The sequence below is a fragment of the Xiphophorus couchianus genome, chromosome 16, assembly GCF_001444195.1.
Source record: "Xiphophorus couchianus chromosome 16, X_couchianus-1.0, whole genome shotgun sequence".
NCBI classification, from domain to species: Eukaryota; Metazoa; Chordata; class Actinopteri; order Cyprinodontiformes; family Poeciliidae; genus Xiphophorus; species Xiphophorus couchianus.
In genome coordinates, this window is record NC_040243.1 from 9,078,999 (window position 1) to 9,106,101 (window position 27,103).

At 36.7% G+C, this 27,103-nt stretch overlaps 2 protein-coding genes and 2 long non-coding RNA genes across 4 annotated transcripts; 2 read left to right on the forward strand and 2 right to left on the reverse strand.

Moving 5' to 3' along the window:
- Positions 1-3,474: 3,474 nt before the first annotated feature.
- Positions 3,475-14,645, reverse strand: LOC114159432 (intercellular adhesion molecule 1). Its single transcript, XM_028041407.1, has 5 exons — positions 14,467-14,645; positions 10,669-10,941; positions 8,202-8,519; positions 7,273-7,536; positions 3,475-7,035 (listed from the first exon to the last, which is right to left on the reverse strand). The coding sequence occupies exons 1-5, from the start codon at positions 14,504-14,506 to the stop codon at positions 6,911-6,913; spliced, it is 1,020 nt and encodes a 339-aa protein (XP_027897208.1). The 5' UTR covers positions 14,507-14,645; the 3' UTR covers positions 3,475-6,910.
- Positions 10,941-13,240, forward strand: LOC114159435 (uncharacterized). Its single transcript, XR_003598577.1, has 2 exons — positions 10,941-11,436; positions 11,476-13,240. It is a non-coding gene; the product is annotated as an uncharacterized LOC114159435 (long non-coding RNA).
- Positions 14,646-15,181: 536 nt separating the features above from the next.
- LOC114159431 (hemicentin-2) lies at positions 15,182-25,285 on the reverse strand. Its single transcript, XM_028041406.1, has 11 exons — positions 25,128-25,285; positions 23,461-23,727; positions 23,060-23,386; positions 22,548-22,769; positions 22,210-22,434; positions 21,856-22,119; positions 19,732-20,001; positions 19,486-19,647; positions 18,050-18,253; positions 17,653-17,895; positions 15,182-16,261 (listed from the first exon to the last, which is right to left on the reverse strand). Exons 1-11 carry the CDS (start codon positions 25,180-25,182, stop codon positions 16,059-16,061), a joined length of 2,442 nt encoding a protein of 813 aa, XP_027897207.1. The 5' UTR covers positions 25,183-25,285; the 3' UTR covers positions 15,182-16,058.
- Positions 20,628-21,016, forward strand: LOC114159436 (uncharacterized). Its single transcript, XR_003598578.1, has 2 exons — positions 20,628-20,769; positions 20,831-21,016. It is a non-coding gene; the product is annotated as an uncharacterized LOC114159436 (long non-coding RNA).
- Positions 25,286-27,103: the final 1,818 nt, after the last annotated feature.

The following is a 27,103-nucleotide window of genomic DNA, read 5'->3' on the forward strand; positions in this document are numbered from 1 at the left end:
GGATAACACATTCCCCTCTTTACATTCACTATGTTAGGATCTAATTAGTATGGCTTAGTGCTGTACGGCTGCCTGAAAGAAGCAGAGAAAAGGGTTCGAGGGACTGACAAAGGGGGGGCAAGGAAACACAGACGCTGTTTTGACTTTGCCTCAATCAGTATTCCGCTTAAGGAGGTCACTGAAACAGAAATTGGCTCAGTTATATGTTAACCTTTAGTTTTACAGATAATTTAAAATAGGACTAATTTATACTTGTTTTTTCTGTTTTATATTATTTTAATGTTTGCTTACTTGTACAAAGCCAATAAGGAAGCAAAAATGCCGAAATAAGTCCAACCCTGTCTGCGAGAAACGTTTTCTTATTATTTGAGAATTTACATGTACTTGAGAAATCTGTCTCTTTCAGTTTTTTCACAATTACAGAAGACAGCTAAAGCATTAGTTTAATCCAAAATTTAAGTAAAAATTTAAGCTTGAACCCCCTACCCCCCCAAAAAATCTATTAATTCAACATCTTAAACAAGGTGGTTAGTGCCTCTTGCTCATTAAAGTTACCACAGAGTCATTAAATACTTTCCATCAGAAATATAACAGGAAATAAACTCACAGGTTTACACAGGAAATACGTTTATCAGATGTAAAACAGCTTTCAACAGATAACAGATTAATTTTAACATTTGACTTTGAGTAGCAGTGCATCAGCAAAAAATAAAATAAAATAAAAAAGCTATAATAAACTCTAGATTCTGGCTATCCTTTGGTAAAAGGAAATATTTTATTCTGCTTCAGAAATGCTACACTACCTGCAAGGAGTAAGAAAAACAAGCAAACCAATGTTATTGTGAAGATAATTCATTTTCCTGTAGGAAAGAGGAAATTTTATTACACTCTTGTCACCACACCAATCAGACTTGATCTGTGTTTGATAAAACAGTCTATTTTGTAGGGCTCTATTACCATTATGTCCAATGAGGTTGAAATATTTGGTTGTTTCACCCGCAGCATTAGAGGCTACACATCTGTAGACTCCAGGAACACTAAAACCCAAAGTAAATGGGTTAGAAGCTGAGCTATACAACACATCAAAATATAGCATGCATTAGATAGCCACAATCCAGCCAGCTTGCACATTTTTTTAAAATAGTACATATATTAAAAGAGTTTATATTCATGCCTAGTGAGGCATCCTCCCAGATGGGAGGTTGTATTGAACCACATGACTGGTAGATGCTGCCTGCAGATAATCATAAAAAACATAGCCCACTATGGTGCGTTGATGTGAATTTTGTAAATTGAAACTCAAAGTGTCAAAAACCGAACATTTTTCTGCTTACAAGAATCAACTATTAGAGCAAGTTGTCAAACAAACTGAACATAAGACCCTTTATATAAATAAAATAAAAAAACATATTTTACTTATTAACTAAGATAGTGTCCTGATAATTCTGGAAAATGTGATTCTACAAACTAGAATTTTGGAAAAATTACAAAACATATTTTACCTTAATTATTTATTTTAAAATCTGTACTTCCTCAGCAATAAATTAAGCACACCATATTCTAATCATTGAAAATTGTACCCTAATATTTTTATGTATATCTGCACCAAAGTTATGCCACTCTTGAATTATGGCCTCGCAACACACAAAATCACAAATGGCTTCCAGGCCATAATTTGGACAGCTGTGCTTTACTGTGTATATTCTCATATTCCTTGCAGCTATAAATATGCCCCAGCAAGTCTCCAGGATAAACATAATGAAAGTATGAAAGATTTTATCTTTCAACTCATCTGCTAGGTTGTTATAGCAACACAAAAAAAAAAAAAAACAAACAGTTGACTTACTTTTTTATTGTTGGAAATGGTCAGGGAAAACTGTTTGAAGGCAGAAATGATTTTAAAAAAAAGTTTTATTTTATCAGGGGAAGAGAGGAGATTCTTCACATTCACAATGATGTCAGGATCTAATCAGTAGATGGCAGTGATTTTTAATGTAAGGCTGTCTGACAGAGGCAATGGACTGAACATTTGCTAAATCTATGTTCTGATTAATGATGTTCACAACACAAAAGAGCGCTGCCACAATATTATAACCTCTTAACTTAGTGGAAGTAAAACGACACTGATGTAAAAAAAAAAAACCAACAACAATTGCTAATTAGAGTTAGATTTTGTCATAAATGAACAATTGCAAAAACAGTTTTGTGCTTTAAACAAATTGATTTTATACACAAAGTATTTTACATTAGAACCATTTCAGTATGTAGCACCTACAAAGGGTATCACAGAAAGTATATTGTTTTGTAAGTTTACTCAGTGCAAGATAAACACTTTATTGTCATATCTCAACTGGCAGGTATTCATAAAACAGCAGCTGAGACTGAAAGTTATTTTGGTGATTATTTCCTGATTCTCAAGAAATAGTTGCAGAGCCCTTGCAGGTAAATGTCCTGACTTAGTCATTTTGATCTAAATTACTAATTTTGTTAGTAATTCCCTTAGGCGTTGTTTAATTGTTATTCCAAAGCAGAAGTATTATTGTACAAAAACAGATACAATATACTACAAATATTTTAAGACATTTTAAAAGAACCAACAAGCCCAGTTGTTATACAAAAGCATAGAATGAAATCTCATACAATCTAATCATATAGATAAATACATTTCAGTTGCAAACATTTGATTTGACCATGCTTCACACGGAAATTCCACACATAAATGCTCTAACGTTTTAATCTTTTCCTCCACACAAAGAAATAATGAGATAATGTAACTTTGAGTTAAGCTTATGTTTTCAGGAGCTTAACTAAACGTTTTAATAGACATAGTTTTGGTTCTTTTTTTTAATATAGTCTGTTTTTCCTCAAGATTTAAATGCAGATTTAAATGGTTTACAAGATAGCCCAATCTTGTAAACCAATAATTTTCTAACTTCCCCAAAACCCATTATAAGAAAGATGAACTTACTGTCTCTGCACAAGCAAGAAAACCCTTAGCCTACCCAGGTACAAGATTACAATGGAAAAAATACAGAGGCGCGTCATTGTGTGGTCCATTGTTGTTCTTGCACAAAGCAAAGATAAAAAGTTGATGATGTTGTCTATTATCGGACACCTTGCCAGGTGGTGGCACTATTTGCCTGTAAAATACGTAATACTGACACTTTAAAAGCAGTAGAATGTTATGGGATTTATTTAAACCCACTTCATTCTACTTGGTGATGAACATGGACTCTTCCACTGAAGTGGCTGCAGTGGTTCTGAACTTGTTTTGAAAAGAACTGGGTTGCTGAGAGCCAAGTCATTTCCTCATAGATGTGTCATCCAGTTAATGCTTAGCTTTCCTAAGTTTCATTCTGATTGTCTGTGAAGAATCATAGTACATAGGCATATTATGCATTCCATTGCAACCCCCCCGGAAACAAATGATGACTACGCATCTCAACCTGGAAAGACTCACACTGAGAAAAAGTAGCTATTTGATAGTTTATTGGACAAATAATAATCATTGGCGCTCGGACCCCGGCAGAAGATCTGGCGCTGGTAACCTCCATCAGAGATGATGAGCCGCTGTGGATGAAGATTAGAGACGTCTTCCCTTCCAAGGGCCGGACACTGGAGGGACACCTCGTTAGGTTTATTCTTCAAATGAACTTTGAAAAGATCAGAAGGACACAAATGCTTGTCTTTTGCAAAAGGGGAGAAGCGTGTCAGTCTTAGCTGTTCTTAGCAGGCTACCTCCAACGAGAGCTTCCAGACCTTAAATATTTATTCTCTTCAGAACATAGATGTGTCTTCACAGTGATAATTCAACAGCACAGGCAAGTACAGGAAATGCATTCCATATATGGCAACTGCAAGGACAGGCATTTTGCACAGGATATTTCAGTTCTCTTATCTTGTCACAGCTACAGAAGCGCCTGCGCCTGAAGTCTGGAAACTTCTTTAACAGAAAAACACATTTTGCAGGAGTACAAAAACACAGCAGATATAACAGGAAACAAATGGTAAAAAGCATCAACATTTCCATCACACCTCATTTTTATTTGTATTTACAAAAGGGCCAGAATGTTAAATTGAAAGTATTTTGAAGAGCCACAAAATGAGATTTTTTATTTTTTATTTTTGCAAAAATTGTGAAAACACATTTATTTTAATGTTTACATCAACAAGAAACTGTAGAATATCCTAATCAGTGAGAATTGTACCCCAACACATTTGTATCTGCACCAATCAAATGATTTTGCAAACTAAAGTTATGTCATTCTTGAACTATGGTTGAGCGGCACATAAAATCATACAGAGCGCCTCTAATGGGCCCCGCGCCGCAATTTGGACGCCTGCAGACTACTTGTGTGTGTTCTCACATTACTCATAGCTTTAAATATGCCCCAACAAGTTCGCAGGATAAATATTCTGATAGTAAAGCTTTTATCTTTGAACTCTATCAGTGGGGAAGCCCACCGGCCAGGTTGTTATAGCAACACAGAAAATACAAAAACAATTGACTCCCTTTTTCAGCTAAGTCTGTTGGAAATGACAGAAGAAAAATAAGTCAGTTTTAAGACAATAGTAATGGTAACAAAAAAGCTTTATTGTACCAGTTGAAAACAGAACTACACAAACCCCTCTATATTATCCTGACATTTGACTCAGTGCTTAATTATATAAGGCAGATAGAGCGAGGTAAGGACTGACAAAGTGGAGAAAGGAAACTTGTTGAATCTCTTCTACTTGAAGCTATTCACAACATAAAAAAGTGACGACAAAATATTTCAAACTTTTTAATTTAGTTGATGTAAAAAAACACTGATAAAAACCAAACTGTTTTAATTACCGTAACTTAGATTTCACAAAAAAATTTTTTTCTTTTATCGGTTTTTTGTTTCATAATAAAACATGTTAGTATATAATAGGATATTGCATGGTTTGCAGGTTTACTCAGTGCAAAATATTATCAAGGCGCAACACAGCAAACATCAAAATGAAAAACGTAAATCGCAGAGCCTCACAATTTGTACATGTACCAAAAATGAATAAAAAAAATTACACTGCATGGAGTTGTGCTGAGTAACATTACTGGAGATATGTTAGATAGCGTCCAAACAAAATTTACAAATAAAAACAAAAAAGAAATTCTTAAATTTGACCCACTACGCTTAAATGAAAATACATAAATTTAACAAGTCATAAGTCAAGGCTAAAATATAATACAATGAACATCCAACTTGGAAATTCTCAGATTTTTGATGAAAGGTTACACAAGTTTCGCTCTAAAATGAGTCTGAAATCAACTGCACAAGGTACCTGCTGCTAGATTAACAACCACAATCATGTCCAAATCAAAGAGAAGACAGTTGGTTTGGTTGGAGCTGGAAAAAAAAAAAAAAAAGAGAAAAACAACAAACAAAAAAAAACTAAGCTGCACCTCAGCCACACACATTTTGAACCCATCAGGTTCCTTCTATAAATTTTGCACTCTTCTCAGCGGGTGAAGATAATTTAATCTGGTTGTTTCCCAGAGATGGTTTTTCAGCATAGACTAGATATTGTTTACAGAATTGAGGATGGGGCTTTGTGAAAGTCATATTAAAAAATTAATCTTGTGCTTTATCCATTTTCAAACCATCTTTTAGTCAGGGTTTGAGTTAAAAAAAAACCTCTGTGCTTGTGATAGGGATGAAATTGTAACATATTGTTGCATGTTCATTAAAAATGGTCTTTGAAAAGTGCAAACAATTGCTTTTAACAGCACAACAAGCAAGCAAACTTCAAGTAACAATGTTATAATGTATTTGAGCAAAAACAAAAAAGGGGAAGTGCCTATGCCGTGAACGGCAGCCTCACAGAAACTCAAAAAGCCACACATTCATTAAATGACATTTAAGTCAATTAATTAGCAAAAAATGTAGGACAGTCAATATGATAAGCTAAAGGAATAAGTTACCCAGAGCTGGTCCAAAAGAGGTTGTTGCAGATGAGTGAAAGATACTATATGTTCCAAATTGTGCTTTAACGTGTTCAGAAAATTGGGCTGGAGAATTATAGATACTAAAGTTTCTAGTGAAACTGCAAGGTGCATGAAAAGGGATAACGACCTGGTGAGGTGAAAATTCCACCAACACTTGAAAAGTTGAGAAAACTTTATTAGCAGGTTGAGACATCTCAGCTTGTGACATCGTGATGGGTAAACTTGTTTCCTCAGTATTTCCTCGAAATAGCAACTTCCTCGTTGCTGGAGCTTCAACTTAGAGCACTTTACCACTTTACAATCTTCACTGAATATTTTCATAAAAGCTAACATTTTAATAGTAATAGAAGGTGTTTGACTTTTGGGAGATGAAAAAAGTACTGTGCTTTTAGCTTTGGCTCAGTGTTGGAAGCATGCAACACCTTTTTATACCAGCGAACATGACAACATGCATCTGAGAAACCAGTCTTGTGTAAAATGGGCAGTAATGCAACACAAAAAGCCAAAGTAACACTTTAACACAATATGGCTATTGCAACCTGAAATACAAATGGGTTAATTGAAAAGAAAAACTGATCCCAGAGAAGACTTTGAATGTCCATAATTTCCTGAAGTAAGTTTGCCACAATTCTGTACTAAGCTTGTGATTGTGGAGCTTTATTAAGGTTAATAAACACAGTTAAACCCTTAGTGCAACCAGAAAAGGAAGTTTGTTTCTACAGTCATGATAATTTGGCAATCTTAAAAGCAGAAGACAAATTCAGCATTTCTAAAACTACAGAGCCAAGCATGTACAAACAGACCCTGAACATGCACCACCAATAAAAGCACTCAGTTCTAAAATGAACTAATGTTTCACCAAGGACAAAATCTTACAGTAAAGTCATCCAACATTAAATTATGCAAAAGTCAGATTTCTTTTGGACTGGAGGGAGGAGGTTAATAGATATTTCTTGGGATAGTACACAATCCTTTTCTTGTCACAAAAATGGCGCCAATGATGATGATCACAGCTCCCACAGTCAGAAATACTCCCAACAGGAGTCCCATGGTGGTATAATTTCCTGTGGGAGATGAGAATTTTTGTTATATTCTCACTTTGGACAGACCTTCTGGTCTTGCAAAAGAATAATGTCTTTGTTTATGATAAGCTACACATCCCAAAATAAGGATTACAACAAAGAATACATGAAGCCCCAGCAGTGGTCTCCAGTTAATAGAGAACAATAGCATGGAGGGTTATTGACAAACAGTAAGCAGAAGGAAAAGATAGTCTAAGATTGCTGGAGTGATGTGATTACCTTCAGGTTTGTCGAGGTGGAAATATTTGGTTCTTTCACCAGCAACATTAGAGGCTACACATTTGTAGACTACTGGAGTCCTAAATTCCAAAGTAAAAATCGACCCAGTAGCATTTTGCCCCTGCATCCCCTTTAGCGTAGGGTCTGCAAAGTTCCACTTGTAAACTGGAGTAGGGTTTCCTGTAGCCGTGCAGTTCAAAGATATTTTTTTACCAACAACATTTTCCAGGGTCTCATTTTTAGGCTCAGTGAAAGTTGGTGGATCTGATGACAAGCATTAAATTATGTAGAGAGAAGGAAAAAGAGGAATTAAAAATACAGACAGACATTTAGCTGCAAAAATGACTCCTTTTGATGAACAGACAAAGAGAATATACCTGAGTGAAGTTGCCCCCCCCCCACCTTCTTCAAATCAGACAAAATTAGTGTCAAACGTTTGTGCAGCAAAAAATTTTCGTTTGTGCCGCTATCATTTTAAAGATATAAAGAAATGTTGCTAGAGGTCATCAAAGGTCAACCAGGCCCTCCACCTTCCTCAAATCAGACGAAATGGGTGTCAATTAACTCAACTACGCTTGTGCTGGTTTGTGCAAAATGTTTGACACAAATCTTGTCTGATTTCATAAAAGTGGGGGGGCTGGTTGACCTTTTGACCTTTAACCTTTCATTAGTATCTTCAAAGGCAAAGCAGCACAAACGACAATTTTTGCTGCAAAAACCAGCACAAACGTAGTTGAGTTAATTGACACCTATTTCGTTTGATTTGAGGAAGACCTCTAGAAACATTTCTTTATATCTTTAAAATGATAGCGGCACAAACGAAAATTTTTTGCTGCACAAACGTAGCACAAACGTTTGACACCAATTTGATCTGATTTGAAGAAGGTGGGGGGGGGCAATTCACTCAGGTAGAGAATATTTAAACTTACAGTAAACTGTTAATTCATGCAACTCTGATCGCATCGGCTGAGGACTTTGTTCTGCTGGTAAGTCTAGCTTTGCTTCACACCAGACCTTCTTTCCGTTATCCTCTGCAACAACGTCTACTGTTGCTTCAACAGACTTATTGACTGGACGTCGATCGGTACCTTCAAACTTCTGCTCATAGACCATTTCATCTCCTTTGTGCCAGGATATGACAAGCCTGTTTACTGGTGCAACATCAAAAACTGAGCACTGTAAGAGATGATATTCACTATCGGCCATCAGAGTCGGAGGCTTTGGCATAAATACCTTCTTTGGCATTTCTACAGCAAAAAGTGACACAGGAAAAAAGTAAATTAGGACAATAACAAGATTTTTTTTTATCAATCTATATTAATATGAAAAGTATTACAGCACATTGGGTTATTTTAAAGCCTTATTCAAAATTGTATCAAATTAATATTTTTTCTCAAAATTCTACATGCAAATACCCCATTATGAACATGTACAAATTTTTAGTTTCTATTTATTAAAAATAGAAACCAAGAAATCACATTTATGCAAGTATTTACAGTCTTTACTAAATAATATGTTGATCCAGCTTTGACAACAACTGCAGCCTCAAGTCTTTTTGAATATAAGGCCACAAGTTTAGCTCATCCATCCTTATGCAGTTTCACCCATTCTTCCTTGTAGGTTTCCAGTTCAATCAAGTTTGACGTCTGCCAGGCATTTACAGATTTTTCCAGAGATGTTTAATCAGATTCAAGGCTGGACTCTGGCTTGGCCACACAACATTTACATTCGTTCTGAAGTCACTGTGAGATCTTTACAGTGTGCTACACCTGAGTCTGAAGTCTAGATGACTTTGGAGCTGGTTTTCATCAAGTATGTCTCTGTGCATTGCTCAATTCGTATTTCCCTCTATCCTGACTAGTCTGCCAGTTCTTGTTGCTGCAAAACATCCCCACAGATGATGCTGACACCAATATTCTTCATTGTAGGGATTGTACTGACCTAGTGGTGAGCTAAGCCTAGTTTCCTCCAAACATGATGCCTGGTATTCACACCAAAAGGTTCAAACTTGTTCTCATCAGACCACAGAATTTTGTTCTTCATGGCCTTAGAATCCTTCCATGTGCCTTTTATTAAGGAGTTGTTTTCTTCTGGACACCCTACCAGTATGTTCTTGGTTACTTTCCTGACTAATGTTGAGACGTTTACTCCAGACACGCACCATACATGCACGCACACACATCTACGGACACAAAGATTCTGCACAAAAGCCTTTTGTTTCATATGGAAACTTACTGTAGAAACGAAACTTAACTTTAGTTAGTGCCGAGCATCGGATGACCACTGGGAGGACCTTTAGTGACGCAACAAATCAGCAGACCAGGAGGCGGACTTTAGGATATAAGCAATGTGTCTTCCGTGTTTGAGCAGATGCTGTATAATTTCGGTTATATTCACTCCACAACAAATTAGCCTGTGAGGGTAAGCGTCTCTCTTTTCTAGCGCTAAAAAAGAATAAAAAAAGTAAACTCTGATTATTCTGTGTTGGCTGATTTCCTGTTCGTGTGCTCACACGCTTTGGGTCCGTCGAGCTAAAATCACAACACTAACCAAGTCAAACTGTCATGATCTCTCAGTTTAGATGGCCGACTAGCTCAAGAAGAATCCCGATGGTTCCAAACATATTTCATTTATGAACGATGGAGGACACTGAGATTAAGACCATTAGGACCTTCAAAACAGCACACACCGCTATGCATCCTTCCCCAGACTTCTACTTCAAGACAATCCTGTCTCAGAGGTCTACATACAATTTCTTTGATACCATCCATCCATCCATCCATTTTCTGTTCACCCTTGTCCCTAATGGGGTCGGGAGGGTTGCTGGTGCCCATCTCCTGCTACGTTCCGGGCGAGAGGCGGGGTACACCCTGGACAGGTCGTCAGTCTGTCGCAGGGCAACACAGAGACATACAGGACAAACAACCATGCACACACACACTCACACCTAGGGAGAATTTAGAGAAACCAATTGACCTGACAGTCATGTTTTTGGACTTTGATACCATGCTTGGTATTTTTGATCTGACCTGCAGTGTCCACTGTAGGACTTTATATGGACAGCCGGTGTGCCTTTTCAGTCAACTGAATTTACTACAGGAAGTTTCTACATTTAAGTTGTAGAAACATCTCAAGGATGATCAGGATGATCATGAATTTAAATTTTCATGTTGAAGGCTTACGTAAATGTGATTTCTAAGTTTTCCATTTTTAATTAATTTATAAAACATTCAGCCTTTTTTCTACATTGTCATAATTGGGGTAAGAGATTAATTCATACAACTTCCCAGATTCATTGTGTATGCATTCATTGTATATACTGTATATATACAGTATATACAGATATATATGAGCGTCTTACATAAGATTGTCACATATATTATCCAGCTTACTTACTGTAAATAGTAATTGGTAGCGCTAAAATATCCTGTGTACCATCAGAATACACAGTATAACATTTTGGTTCAGTACTCCAGTCGTTAACCTTGACAAGGTTCACATCTAAAGTGGAGCGTCCCTCTATAAGACCAGTTCCTCCAAATGAAGACTCCCAGCCAATCCCGTCCGTATTGTTGCATGTTGTCCTGCAGTTGGCTGATGTAGAACCTCCAAATACCACATAAACCATCGGGGGAGTGAACTTAATTTCACAGCCATGTGCACGCTTTCCTAGAAGGATACAGTTCACATAAATTAGGTAAAGGTTTTTACTGTGCAAACAGCCATTTAAAACGGTTAATAAGGGCTGAAATGATTCATCGGATTAGTCGTGACAAATCTATAATTTAAATAATCTTCAACTAATTTAGCAATTAATTAATCGTTAACTGGAGTATACATACTCAAAACCAGGTCATTTGCTGAAATAACGCCACACTCAGAGAAGTAATTATGACAAAACTGTACAAATGATTATTAGGACACCTGCAGGATTCTTGTCGTTAGTTTGGGCACTTACCCGTTCTGCAAGACTGGTTACTAACTTGGGACACCTGAGCAACTGCTAAACCCAGTTATTAAACCATGACTGCAAAGTAACTCATCTCTGCTCTCCTCTATGGAGGAGAGCAGAGATGCTTGCACATTTCAACATGCATCCTCCTCTTATTCTTGACCGTCTGTAACTATGTTCTATTCAGAACTGCTCAACTGGAAATTTTATAGGTTCCCCTATTCAGAACTGCTCAAGTGGAAATTTTATAGGTTCTATTAAGGAAGAATATTTTATTAAATTAACTTTGGACAAAACGTTTGGCTCTCTCTTCCTTAATCCTCCGGGTCCTCAGCGGGCGGCGTGCAGGCACAAGGAAACAACAACGCTGCGCGTTGACGTCACAGAAATCGCAGAGTTTAATCCCATACAACGCATTAATTAACAACAGAACTGCAGAGGGACAGAGATATACATTTTACCTTGAGACAGGAAAAATAGAGAAGGAAAAAACAAAGAAAAGGCAAAGATGCGTCTTTGGAGATAGCTGATGCAAAAAAGCAAAATAGTGGCAGCTTTCTGAATTTTTTACTCCTGACACGAAGTCTTATACTAAAGGTGTGTCTTTGTTTTTTAATATATGCACTTAAGGCATTCCTCTAGTTGACCAACTGGAAGCTACCTTGGACAATCAGAAAAACTTAGGAACTCCCCCTAATTTACGGCAAATATCAAAGGGCCATCTGGTCTCTGGTAAAACAAAAGAGCGAACAGCTGCGTCCTGACCCCCCTGTGGTTCTACGGTCATTCGAGCAAAGACAAAAACATGAGATAAGATTTCACACCACCCCAGATGTTGGTTTCTGGAAGACTTTTTTGATCTTCTGTGAACAAAACAGGCTTCTCTCCCCCAAGCTCAATTTATTGCCCTGCAGAAAATGCTAATTTTATGGCCTCCTGTGCTGTGGCCGCACAGCGGGAGGCCCCATTGAGAGATCTGCATTTGGCCCCTGTTTGTCTGAATGCCTGCTCATCTGGCCCAATCCCGAATGCTCAACACAAACCTGTTCAAAATAAAGAAATTTGTTCAAAATAAGAGTGTTGAATATACCTTTTACACATGCCGTAAGATTAACTGTATTAAGCACTAAAAATAATCATTTTTCCTTAACAGTTCCCCTATTCAGAACTGCTCAAGTGGTAATTTTATAGGTTCCCCTATTCAGAACTGCTCAAGTGGAAATTTTATAGGTTCCCCTATTCAGAACTGCTCAAGTGGAAATTTTATTGGTTCCCCTAATTCAAACTATGTGAAAAAAACCCCCTCCTATTAATCACATTTCGCTATCTAATTATTAACTGGTAAATTTAAAAATAATCATCAGATTATGCAGTATAGATGTTAAATCAAGTAGAATAAGCTGAGTTTTTTACAGGTAGATGTTGGAAGTATTTTTAGCTGCAGATTCATCCTTTGCTACAAATGATCAAACACACTAAAGTAATGCTATGTTATTGCATTTTAAGCAAGAAAATGATTATTTTCTTATTTTAAAAAAGGAATTGAATTGATTTGTTTATTTTAATGTATTTCTACTACTGCATAAAATAAGCCTGCATAAAATAAGCCTATACGTGGTTAAATGATAAATCTAAAGAATGTGTCAGTTTCAATCCAATTAATCAGAATAATCAATAGAATAATCTAATATTAAAATAATAGTTAGTGGCAGCCTTACAGCTATATCTGACACAGTCATAACAATTACCAATAATAATTCTTATTGTCATTATGAAATACATGTAATAAATACATTGACTTACAACCACAGTCACTGTGATTATACAGTGGCAAACATAAGTAAAGAATACATCAAGATTTTTCTCATCAAATATTTAGAATTAAATACTGAGCTTCAAAAAGACCTGGAAAGAGCAGGTACAGTTTTAAAATAAGAAACCTTCCACTTAGCCACAATAGCCAATATGCACAGTTTGAGCAAAAGACTCCACTGCTGAAGGAAAAAAAAAACAAAAAAACAAGTTGAAGCTTTTTATTAAGAATTGGTGCAGAAAAATTCCAGAAGCCTGTGAAACAATGGCAACGCTGCACAAACCATGTTTGGAAGAAAAATTATTCTGCATATCACCACAGAATAAAACACCATGCTCAACTTGAGGTTGTCTATTTATTTCTCATTTTGTACTATTTATTTCTTTATCTTTGTATACTATGTATATACACATAACCTGCATCTTAACTCGAGTCGAGCAAATCTCAATCTTGTTGTAATCTGTTGATGACAATGACAAATAAATCTTATCTTATCTTATCTTGAGGTTCGCAGGTTGGAGCATCATGCTTTTGGTATGACTGTCTTGGAGAATGTGGTACCCTCTCAGGGAAACTTCGAAAAAAAAGTCTGTAAATGTTTTTGCGTTTTGGGGGTCAGTCCTAAATTAACATGATCTGATCTAAAATATTTGGCTCAGGCAAAGTAAGAAATTCTTGTCTATAAGAATGCTGCGTCACCAAAGGTTTAATTGAATGAGTGGCTATGGTATGTGCTTAAATCATAGAACCTTTCACAACATGACAGCATGAGAGCAACATGTTTTCACCTTAATGACATGATTTTCTATAAAATCCAAAGGAAAACTCAAGCCAGTATGCTTTACAGCAATAAACATAGTGACTAAATATCCAGTATCCTGAAGTGTTTGTGTTGCTGAAATATTATTTTAAGCAACATCTCACTTTCCAAACTGCATCACTTGATCTTCTCAGGTTTTCTAGTACTTTGAAAAATAAGTTCTGGCAAACAAGGGTAATTTTAATTCTTCCGGGGAACAGAGCATTCATTACTTACATATCCAGGTTTTCTTTAAAAGGCAACGCACTTTCTCAGCAGTGTGTAAATTAAAAATAACTAACGACAGCTGTTGAAGGTCTGCAACAAATGACAATGACTTATGACATACCTTGCATACGTTTATTTGCGCTGCAAATTTACGTACCGATACATTTTCCATACGTTTTGTCTCTTCTATAAGCTACTGTATAGTTTATGAAATCAGTAGTCATTAAAATCTGATTCCAGTTCAGAAGTATTAAAACGAGTATCCTGGTGTTCCTTAGAAAGAATACAACAAGGGCGTAGGCTGAGAAATGAAAATCGACGCTCTTATATGTGACAATGCCCGAGGTAACTTACTGTATCAGCAGAAGCAATCAAGAAAAGCAGAAATGAAGGTTTAGTCACCTGCGTAGATCATAAAGGCGAAGAACAGAAACAGCCGCATCGTGGTTTTAGGCACTTCTGGTCGTTCAGAGCGAAGGGACACAAACTTCCACCTATATCTGGAGAGATTGAACTACGGTATGGCGTTTCTGCTCCGTCCCAGACCATTGAGAATCATTGAAAGGAAAAGCAAATGTGGTGCGTTGACGTGCATTTCGTAAAGCTCAGTTTCGTGAGTCAACGACTTCAAAACATGTTGCAGCAAGTAAGCCTAAGCCCCACGCCCTTTGCTTCTCAGTGACATCGAGAAGTAGTTGATAAATTGTAATAATACGAGCCTTTCATGACATTAATTTACGGTAACTTAGTGTTTTGGAGTGATTTTTTTTTTTGATCACAACAGCTGAAGGTGTTCTGTTTATGAAAAACTGCTCGTATCACAACTCTTCCGGGGAACAGAGTCTGCGGTTGCTTTAAAGATCCAAAGATAGTTCTTTCTATGAGTTGGAAGGTCAAAACTGTTTTTTTAGCAGAGGCCAGTTTTAGTTTCGCCTGTGTTGCTCTAGTTTTCTTTCAAGTATAGAAGTAAACATAAATAAAAGGCATATTGATAGTTGAATCTCTTGGCACGTTTGATTAAAAGAAATAATTAAGATTGTGGGTAATACAGAAATCCTTAAGTACATTCAACTAAAGTACATTTCTATTGTCTAAATGTATTATTTCAGACACAACGTGTTATGAAAATGCATAAGTTTAATAGTTTAAAAAACGATTTAAACAAATGTAAATATTTACAGCAGTATTCACAAATGTATACAGTGTGTTCTTTCACATATCACAATCGAGGCTGCTTAAGCTTCAACATCATCTGCAATGTTTACATATGCAGTCCAATTTTAAAGTCAACTTTTAACTGTTCTACATAAATAAATAGAAAGTTTTTCATTTACATAAAAATATTTTCCTGAATTTACATGTAAAGGCTACAAATGCCTGCAGTCACTCAGAGAATAAAAAAACACATTAAAGTGTTGAACAAGAGAATTTGTTCCATCAGGCTTGAGCCTAGCACAGTATGGCACCACTAACAAAGGGCTGACACAGTTAGAGGATGCAGATTATATGCAAAACGCAAAAGTGCAGGGAATTTTTCCAAAGATATTTCGACTTTCACTGAGTCATTGATGCTAACCAATAAAACAGAAGCAGATATAACTTCTTCGTGGCAAATGAAGTTTTACATTGATTTTAAATTTTGCCTGGTTTCTTAATGAACTGAGTAATCAATGAAGAAAGGTCAAAGATACACAAAACCAAAGCAAAAAAATAATCATAACACACTCCTTTCTTACGAAAAATACATCTCTTTCATCTCATTCATTTTTTACCTTCTCACTCCTTCATTTTGCCTGATCCAGTAAAACAAATCAAGATCTGACAATTTTTCCTTCATCATAAAAGCATGAAACTTCTTTAAGAATAAAATGCGGAGAAGCCGATGTGACAATAATATGATACCTTGAGCAGCAGAAGCTATTTTCAACCGGTCCAAGAGGATCTAAAATTCAGACAGAGCAGATATCCTTAATGTGCCGTTGAAAGGAGTGCTGCTAAGACAGCTTGGTCACTGGTAGCTGGATGTCCCAGCCGTTGTGAGCAACATTCCCATTGTGACTGCTGAGTTTAGGGTTTTTAAGGCTGTAGCGACGCATTTTGGTGTTCTTGTAGTAGATCGAGTAGATGAAGACGAAAATGATGGAGATAGCCACAACTGTGAGAGCCACAAATCCAGCTAGGAGGGGCAGGTAGTCCTCTGAAAGCAGAAAAATAACACATTTATAACACACAAAAACAACAACACTAAATTTCAAGATTTCTTGTTGGTTAAGAGGTTTAAAAAATATTTTTTGGTGTGAAAATGCATAAACCTTTTTTATCTTGTCAGCACCTGAAGAAAAACAATCTACATTTACTGATTATTCAAAATAATACAAAGATTTGTTTTGCCATTAGAAACAGATGTTCTAGGTAAGGTTATTATTCTGAACACAAAACAACTACATTTGTGCACAACTTATTAGCCATTACTGGTCAGCACAATTTGCCTATTAAGTTTATGTTTATATATTTCAGCTTTTCCTTTTAGATTTTGTGATTATACAAGCCTTTACTGACAAGTAAATCAGACGGGAACTGAGCAGACAGAAAATGGTGAAAGACTTGCAGAAACGGTCCTTGGATCGAGACTCAAACCGCAGAAACCTGAAGACCAGTGGCCTCCATATGGTATAGGAGACATTTACAGTAAATGCGCTCAGTTTCATCATCTTGGACAGATGACGAGTTGGACCTTTGCACAAAATCCTCTCTAGCACATGGGGGAAATCTTTCTAAATATTTTCATTGGGGATAAAGTCTGGACACCGTGTTGACCAATCAAAGTCATAACCGATTAACATCTCTTCCATGACCACATGATGTGGCAGGGAGGGTTTTTTTTCTTTTGGACAGGTGGTGTGATATGACTGGTGACATAGAAACATCCTATGACTTTTAAAAACACTTTTGAACCGAGGTCTTCAAATCCAGGCTTGGAGGACTGATGTCTTGAAGTTTCTAGATGTTTCTCTAGTCCAAAACACCTCAATCAAATGGCTGAATTACTTTTTCAGTTTCCAGTCAAGTTATCCAGAGTCCTGTTGATGAACTCTGTATTTGAGTCAGGTGCGTTGAAGCAGAGACGCACCTAAAGGTTGCAGGACGTCGGCCCTTGAGCCCTAGAATTGAAAACCCCTGCAGCAACATGAAGGCTGTGACATTCACAAACTAATGCACTAAACATTACCATCGCCGCATCAAACATTAACCTGTCCTGTTCTGACACAGCATGTGATTAGTTTATGGATGGACCCTACTTTCTTTGATCCTAAAAAACATTTTTCACATTCATGTTTTGCAAGTGAAATCACTTTTCTTCATATGCTTTGAAAGAAAGCTTCTGACAGTTGTGCTAAAGATTAGTTTAAAGCGCAAAGCAAACCACTATGAATCAAACAACAGGACACCTACAGTTAGTGTACGAAATATAAAATTCCTCAATTTTATGTTGTTTTTTTCTGAACCTGCAGAGTTTAAAATTACCACCGCAAATCTCTTTAAAGCCCTTTTCCAAAAATGCATTTTCCCCAACAGGATTTTAGTTACCTTTTAAAATGACTTTAACCTCACGTGTGTCAGTGGTGAGACTGTTATTAGCAATGCAGATGTAGCTGCCTTCTTCATTTACAATGAGAGTGCCATTTGACCCAAGAAACGCTGTGGCTGAGGTGTAATTCCATGTGATCTTTGGGGCCGGGTTGCCATCAGCCTCACAAACAAGCTCCTCTTTATAACCACTGATCACTGGGACCAACTCAGGAAGCTTTGTAGTGTTAATCGTGGGTTTATCTGTTGAGACACAAAGGAGAGAAAATGTGAGATAATAACATTTATTCCGATAACTTGACTTAAAACTAGTATTTTGTCCAATAATTGACGTGACACAATGTCCATCAGTAAAGCCTTTAAACACGGACTGTAATGAAGTAAATGTAGTTCTCACAGAGGACGCTGAGTGTGAATGGATCGGATGTCATAAGTGGAGGAGGCTGAGGTCCTTTGGGTCCCAGGTTCAGTTCAGCTTCACATTTGACCTGGATTCCATGGAGAGTCCTATTCAGAGTGATGTTCATGGTGCAAACCACCATTACAGGAGATTTATCCTCAGGAAAGCTGCATTCCGACTTACTGTCTACTCCCACTGAATCTGAGGAATAAAGCAATAAGAAAAACACCTAAATCCACAGTGCTATAAAAAAGTTCTTCCGCTTATTTTTTTTTCTGTTACACTTAAATGTTTCAGGTTACCAAACAATTTATTATTGATCAAATATAACCTAAACAAATACAATCAGCAGTTTTGAGATGTGGATATAATTTTTGAGGGGGGAAAAAAAGCGATTCAAACGAACCTGGCAGTAATGGCCTCCCTGATTAAATCATGAATGAACTGTGATTAACCATACTTTTAAGTCAATTTCACTCTCCGTGACCAAGATTAATCACCGTCTCTTCTTTAGGATCAAGAAATCGCTTAAATAGAATGTGTCTGATCACATGAACACGATCTCAAAAAGCAGCTACTCCATCATGGGGAAGAAATTTTCTTTTGCGTTCCTTCACAAAACCTTTGCGCTTCTTCACAATAGGTTTTGCGTTCTCTCGTAATACTGTACTGATCAGTTCATGCAGCAGAGTTGAATGCTGAAAGTCTTTCTTACAGTGACCACCGTACTTTCTCCTATAACATAAGGTTTTCTTAAATTTTTTCCATGTATGTTAATGTCTTGCTTGGGAGATATCTGAAGTTGTGTATCTTTTTCTTTAGGATAGAAATGCATCACAAAATATAAAGGCGAAACAGGTCAAACATGGGCTTTCCATCTTCCTTCTAAGATATAAACTAACTTTACATCTGAAGGAACGAAAGAAAAAATATGTTTGACTGACACAGTTTAATTTTAAGTTGATGATTAATGATTTATCTATTTTTGGAACAACTCGTGGTCTTTGGGGGCAAACTGGTGTCTGCATATGCTGTGTTGGTGAAACCTTTTCCAAAGTTATGTAAAAAAAAAAAAAAAACACTCCCATATCTCACAAATGTTAGATGGTAGTTGTTACCACAAAGGCTGGCACAACCAGTAGTTAAGTTGTTCACATAGGGCCAGTTTGGGATTTAAATTTTCTCTGTTGCTTGTACTTACACAGGTTATTGCTGATATTATAGTTTGTTTGATGATTTAAAACTTTTATTTGCAAGGTAGCAAACACTTTTATACACCAGTGTAAGCATGTTTTCAAAATGTGTAATATAACAGAGAAGAAAGGCCTCGGCATGAGGACTCTCGATAAATGATAAGATGTACTGTTAATTTTGCTGAGATTGTTGACTTTTGTACCAAAAAACCATAAATAAAAAAAAAAAGAATCCTGTACCAGGCTCAATAGTCTCATTCCCTCGTTGCCACAACCACCGTACTCTGAGATGTTCTGCAGGAGCCACTTTCACAATTTTACACTCCAGTGTCACGCTACTTCCCTCTTCTGAAGATGCTGAGTTGTTCACAGTTTCACTCACGGAGACATTTTCTGGTTCTTCTGCAGGTGAGACAAATGAAAATGATTAAAAGTCACATAGTCATGAGCAATAGCAACAACAGGACACAAATGAGACCTACTTACTGTAAAGAATGTAGTGTAGAGTTTTGTTACACCATCCTATTCCCAAAAACGATGCATGACAAACAGGACTTGGGTCCCAGTCTTCATGTGTGTTTGGAGTCCAACTTATGTTTTCCTTTTTATTTGTTCCATTTTTCTGTCTGATCAGCCAGTACGCATTGTTATCAGAGTTATTGGTTTGGGCCTTGCAGTTCGCAGACTGTCCACTGCTTTGGTATTGCAACACCATTGAATCTGGATGCATTTCAATAGGGCATTCCTGCTTAGCACCTGTGGAAAACAAAGTGGGAAGAGGAAATGTTATTTCACTTCAGTGACCAGAGGCATTGTGAAAACACAGTATTTCCATGTATAGTGGCGTAAACAGTGTTGAAAAGCAAAGAGGGCCTTAATACAATGGTGGGTCTGGAGGCAGCAGGAAAAGGCTCAGGAAGGATATTCCCTCCCTTACATGGTGGAATCTGTGCCCAGCATTCTTAAGCTGTTCTGTATTGATAAGTTTAATGCATCATATTAAAACAGTCCTCTTGTCTCACACATATTATAATTATGAAGCTTTATTATTGCTTAAATAACAATGATGACATCGTACATTAAAGAAGCTAAAAAAAATAGAAGTTGTGTTTCTGATTTTCTACTCGTACTATTTTGACATCAAGTCTGACTATAAACATCCCATCGTATTTATACTTTTCCCCCGATAAACTTTTTAGTTTAGCTTTTTGAATCTGCCACCTAAACGCGCAGGCAACATTAATTTAGCAACGGGCAACGAGACACTTTTACCCCGACACAAAAAGAAAACATGACGTCTTCAGTGCTCACATTAAGAGGCACAACTTACTGGAGTTCGTCCCGTTAGAAAGCGTCAACAGCTGTAAAATCAAAAGCACTAACAGCAGGCGAGGGCAGCTGAAATTCTCCATTGAAATACAATTAAAGAGGTGATTTCTCCAGCTTTCTCTACTCTTCTGCTCCTCTAGTTTCTCCCGCTTCACCTCAGCTGCACGGAAACAGCCAGAGGCGGACTCAATGGAAGTATGTGGACTTTCTTTTTATTTTTTTTAAAGCAACAAGCTAAGCTAAGCTACCGTTACAGGCTCCAAGCCGGGCGGAGAGGAAGACAGCCCCCTCCCAAAAACCACCGGGCATAGAGTCACGGCGTGCCCACACACTCCCACCGAGACTATAAATGTAGCAGCTGAGCAGCAACAAGCTGTGCTGGCTGCAGCTAAACTACCAGTGGAAAGAAACAAGCGACTGAATAAAGCGTTGATGATTCAAAGTGACTAATCTGGAATATTTAAATGCCTTCCCTGGAAAATATTTCAAGAACTGCCACAATTATATATTATATTATATTATATTATATTATATTATATTATGTATACTGGACTAAACATATTAAACCAGACATTTAAAGACATTAGTGAGCAGACATTTAAATATAAAAACATAAATATTACTATTTTTTTCCCAAAATGCACTCTTTCTCAGCTGCCTAAAGATAGAAGTTTGAAATGTTTGGTGTATTTTGTTATGAAATATCACATTAAATATAAAATTTAATTTAAAAAACCCCCCATTAGATTAGATTAAATTAAATAATTGAATCTACAAGCCCGACTTGTTTTTGCCTATGAATATGATGCTGATTATTTTAAGAACACTTATGAAATGCAGCCACAGCTACAAACAAATGTTTTAAATTAAAGCAAATTCATGTATTTAACTGGCCCAAAGTCCAGACCATGGACTCTATAGTAAGATTTAAAAACTGTAGTTTTCACATATTCTTTGTGGTGACTGAATTGCAATGCAAACTTTTCAATTTTATTTGTAAATAATTTTGCAACACTTGAGTTGATCTACGACACAAACTAAAAAAAGCCCTATAAATACACTGATGTTTGTGAAACACCAAAAAAAGTATGAATATCTTAGGAATGCATAAGGTGAAAGCCATTATGTTCTTAAGGACATTAAGGAGATTTTTAGAAAATGCTCCAGATGTTGTTTATTCCTATAAATTGTAATATAAAACATTGCAACGTTAAAAGAAATAATTTGACTGTTTATTCTCTTTGTTACATGCATCGGTCCCCTTCATTGTATTGGACCTACCTTTGACAGTAACTCTAACAGTTTTGGAGACATTTCCTCTCTCATTCCAAGCATGGCAAGTGTAGGAACCAATGTTGAATCCAGTGGCATTGTTGATGACCAGGCGAGATATTCCATCTTCTGTTCTCTCATTCACATTGTGAGTCCTGTAGTAAATCCAGGAGTAGTTGGGACGTGGGTTACCTACAGAAGAGCACTTCAGTCCCAAAACTTCCCCAACCTCAACTTCTGAGTCTTCAAGCTCCAATATATGTGATGGTGGGTCTACAGAAAAACAATTGACCATGTATAAGTTGTAGAAAAGCAAGCGCACATCATGTGTATTTTACCAAAAATTAATTATGAAGTGCTTACAATGAACAACAATGTCCACTGTGAAGTTGAGAGTTGTCAGATTGTTTGAAACTCTGACAAAGTACTGGCCCGCATTGCTCCTTGTTAGGAAGACTGGAAGTTGAACCTCCTCTTCATCTTTGTACCAGATCTCAGTAGGTTCTGGGAAGCCCTGACTGCATGTGAGGTTGTGTCGAGTGTGTTCTAGAATAGTATATGTATGGGGACAAGTCCACTCTGGTCCATCTGCAATGAAAAACATAAAACACGATTAGACTTGCTTTACACTAAGAACACATCATCTACAAAATGGTTAAAATGCTTGGAGAAGACATTTAACATGTAAGAATTACACTCACAGAACACCATAAGTTGGACTTTTCTTTCAACCGAGGCAAGACCTTCTGCTTTGACTTCATATGTTCCCGTGTCATTTCTTCTCAGAGAATACCGGAGGTTTATGGAATGTCCATTTTTCAGCCACTTAATCTGTGGAGTGGGGTTTCCTGTCACTTTACATTTCCCATCCAAAGATTCTCCCTCCTGAATCTCTACGGTGTGACATTCAATCTCAGGTCCAACTAGCATAGAAAAATATAAACAATTTAACATGGGTCCAAGGACAGGGAAATGAAGTGGGTTTTGTGAAAGATCCTGTCACATCCTGTCACATTTTGGTTGCTGTGTTTCAGGAATCCAACATGTAAAGGTGAGTGAAACCATAATCATGGTGATTATATAATGTTTGTGTTGGGCATTGCTGCAGTACAAAATTAATTCAACACTGATTTTATTTTGTGTCGTCTGGTTTGATTGTGAACAGTCCAAAGAAAGACAAACAAAAATGTAAAATACAATATACATTACTTACACATTACTCCAATACTTAATTCACGTGAAGATGCATTAAATTGTGGACCTTCTGGCCCCAAGTCCATATGTGCTTCGCATCTGATAGTGGTTCGGTCATCCTGTCTTGTCGGTGTAAAACGAAAGATAGACGTCTGGTTGGTGGGATGCTTTGTGCTATTTGTTAGATTCTCACTGTAGATGACCTGGTTTCCCTTGTACCACCTAACAGTGAGATTTTGAACAGGTGCAATATTGAGGATGCTACATGTGAAGCTATACTCTTCATTTTCTGTCATTTCTTCACTGGATTCAATGCTGGAGCTGATGCTAATGTTTTCTGGAAATGCTGGAAGAAAGGAAAAGGTTTATCAGGAGTTGTTAAAGTATTAAATTGGTCTGTGCTCAATCTGCTAGACCTACTGTAGATAACAAGTCCAAGTCTGGTGCTACATTGAGACTGTTTAAAGTTGAGGAAACACATTGGATGACTTCTCCACTGTGTCACACTCTGAACTGTCAGCATCACATATCTCTGCGTATCAGGTGCGCTTGCGCCTCCTTCTGAAGCTTCCCAGCCGAGTCCGTCCAATTCCTCTGCTGATGTTGTGCAATTGACTGAGATTGGATCTCCATATTTCACCACAACACGAGGTGGGATCAGCTCAATAGGACAGGAGGCATCTTCACCTGTTACATAAAAGTACAGTGACATATTATCTATTGACATGATTAAGCACAAACCATCTCTACAATTTAGATTTCTGATTTTAATATTTTTTCAATAGCACTTTTTTTCAATTGTCCTGGATATTGAGTCCATGGGAGTTCAAACAAGACAGGAAACATTAAATAAAGGTATATATTAAAAGAACGTTTTTATACAAAATGACTTGTTCCTTACAGTAATTATTGGGGGTTTTTTTCAATTATTGCTAAAAAATATTTAAAACGTACTTTTCAAGCCTTTGTACCAAATGCAAAGAGGGTTTTTTCTTTTAGCGGAAAAACTGATAAAAAAAAGCCTCACATGAGACAAAAGCCAAGTGTTTTCTTGAGTCCAAAAATAATCCAAAGTAAACAAGATAGCGTTCTTGCCACCAACATTTTGTACTCTGAACAAAAACAATAAAAAAGGTTTTCAAACTCAGTGATTTCATTGGCATTGAGGGATAAAAAAAATGAAGAAGTAAGGTTTAGAGATTGGCTGCACATCTGATAATGTGCTGGAGGATGCTAGCACATTATCCCTAAAACAAATGTAATGTTAGTGCTCCAACAGATCCAACAATGAAAGTGACATCATAAGCTCAACTAAAGCAAAAGTGAAAGTCTGATTGCTGCGTTTAACATCCACAAAACAATAACTTAATTTTAGTTACATCTTTTTATCTCTTATGTTTTGGAATACGTGTGAATTTGTCATAGAAATAACACTTTCGGAGCTCTGCAGTTGGAGAGAGAAGAAAGAGCAGTGTGGCCTCATATACGTGTCTGAGCAATTTTGACACTAATGCAAAAACCAAGCTTAAAATTAAGCCAGTTGTTAGTAATCAAAGTGTTGCAGAGACAAACTTATTAGTACTGATCATTTGTAGGTCCAGTTTGGAACTTGACCTACAGTAAATTCCTAATGTTATTTACTGGTTTAGTTTAATTTTGTCAAACGTATTACACCGAATCTGCTCTGATAGCTACAGAGGGTTTATTCAGCCATTGCTTTTGAATCAGAACTTTTTTTAAGACTTGCTATTGTCCACATTTTCAACAGTCTTAACTATCAGAAACTAAACTTTTTTTTCTGCTGTGTACAAGTCTTTTTTATCTCATATTATACTGCTCTCTTTTAGATAAAACAAAGTTCCACAGATTCCTCTGGTTTTACGTTCCACAGTTTTAATTCAAAGGTATTTGGCAAAGGTATTTGGTATTTGGCAAAGCAATAACCACTGTGTTTTTCATACAGATTCAATGGTTTTGGTTAAAACATTAGTGGTAAATGATCTAACACTGTATGACCAAAAAAAAGACATCACATAGACTACATTTTAATTAATTCAACAACAGAAATCAGTGAATGTAAAGCTTACCTGGAATAAGAAGCAGCCCCACAAATAGTTGAACAAATAATATCCACTCAGTCATTGGGGTTTTTTGTTTTTTTTCTTGTCTGGTGTGAACAATGTGTCTTCTGTGACTTGTTCCAGCTCTGCTCTGCTTCTCTTGTGGGGTAGTGCTGCGCTAACTCACTTGGAGACCAGTGGTTTTGCACATCAGAAGAGGGAGGGGGAAAATACAGCCAGCTCTCATTCTCTTATGACACACACACACACACACAACAAACCCTTGGTTGTTTGTGTGTGAACAAGGACACAAACTCATAATTTTTTAGAGTCAGGCACTTTTAATATGCTATTTTCAGTTTATACTTATCATTGCAGATCTGAAAATATCTGCAGTGGGATATTATTTGTCTCTTGTGGATGTTTCACACCTTTAAAAAGCTGTGAATGTAACTCATGTCCTTAGTAGGTTCTGACTGCTTCTGGGTAGGTTCTGATTTAAAAAAAAATTTTTTTTATTTTAACTGTCTTTGAGTGTGTGGATTCGAACTAGCCTTCGCTGAGATTTGGAACAATTAGCCACATTTTTCTAACAACTGTCAAATGTGAGCTGACCTGAATTCTGGTGAGATTTAGACCTTGTTGAAGCGTTCTTATTTGGGTTAGTGTGCCTGACCTGATTCTGCAGTGTCAGTCAGACCTCGCTTGGGGCTGCAGTATTTATTCCGGCTTGTTTGTTTTCCATGGTACATTGGTGTCATACAAACTCGCTCTCCTTCCATTTTCCACTTTCAAATTTCATAATATCATTTTAAAAAGTCGTGTACATAATGTGAAATTGGTTTTTTGTATATTTTTGTCATTTTAAACTTAATTATCGGTTTTGTTTTTTTTTTTTACAAAGAACAGCAAGCTCCTGCTAAATTGCAATCAACATAGGCCCAGAAAAATAAGCATTAACTCCATGCGTTTTCCTCATTAAATTTATTTCTAGTGGGCATATTAACATTAAATTCAGACCAGATGTCAGTAAAATCCTAAGTAGTCCACTCTTATAAACAAGTCTATAAATGTTGTGTAATAAAGTAGAATAACACATGAAGTAGATATTAACGATATGAAGAAAAGAACAAGCACAAAGGCAAATAAAGCCATGCCTAAATCAGCACAACTAAAGAAATCTACCAGGATTTTCTTTATAAAATTCTGAACATTAAGCAATTGTGGATTTTCAAGAGAATGATGCCAAAGACCTGGCCAAGAAAAACAATTGAGTAGTTTCAGAGAAAGACCAGTCAGTCTTCTCCTTGAATCTGGGTGAAATTCAGTGGAAAAAACTGAAGATTTGAGTGGATAGAAAAAAAAGAACTGAGAAAAACATGAGAGTAGTTTTTCCATACAATTCACATTTCACAATTGCCATAAACAAAAATAGTTGTATATATGGAATAAATAGATACAAGGTCCAAGACATTTGTATTACTTGAATGCTTACAAACACTGTTATAACTTTCCTATATCAACTCAACCGAGAGTATTTCTTCCGGATATAAACAACTGTTTTTGGCAGAATTTTAAATCTGTTTTATCTCTAATGCACAGTAAAGTTTTGAAGTAGTTGGTTCAGACTGACATGTGGGGGAATGATTGCTTCTGATCTGTAATCTACTGAACAGTGACAGTAGTTTGAAGCCTCTTATGAAAACTATTTCAGTGCCCACGCATCCGAAAGTCATCAACACTCTGATTCACTCCCACACATCCAGCTTTCGGCTTCTACTATTCACCAGTCTTTCTAATTTCTAAGTAGTTTGGATGAAATGGTCATGATTGCATTATTCTATCTTATGTCCGGCGAATTCATAAAACACATGTGTAAGACTAAGACTGGACTTTCCACACTTTCCCCTTGAGAATCACATCATGCCCTTGTAGTTTCACAAGTAGGACTTTCCAAATTTCCTTGGAATGATAACAGATTTGCTTCCTTTTCCTGATAGAAT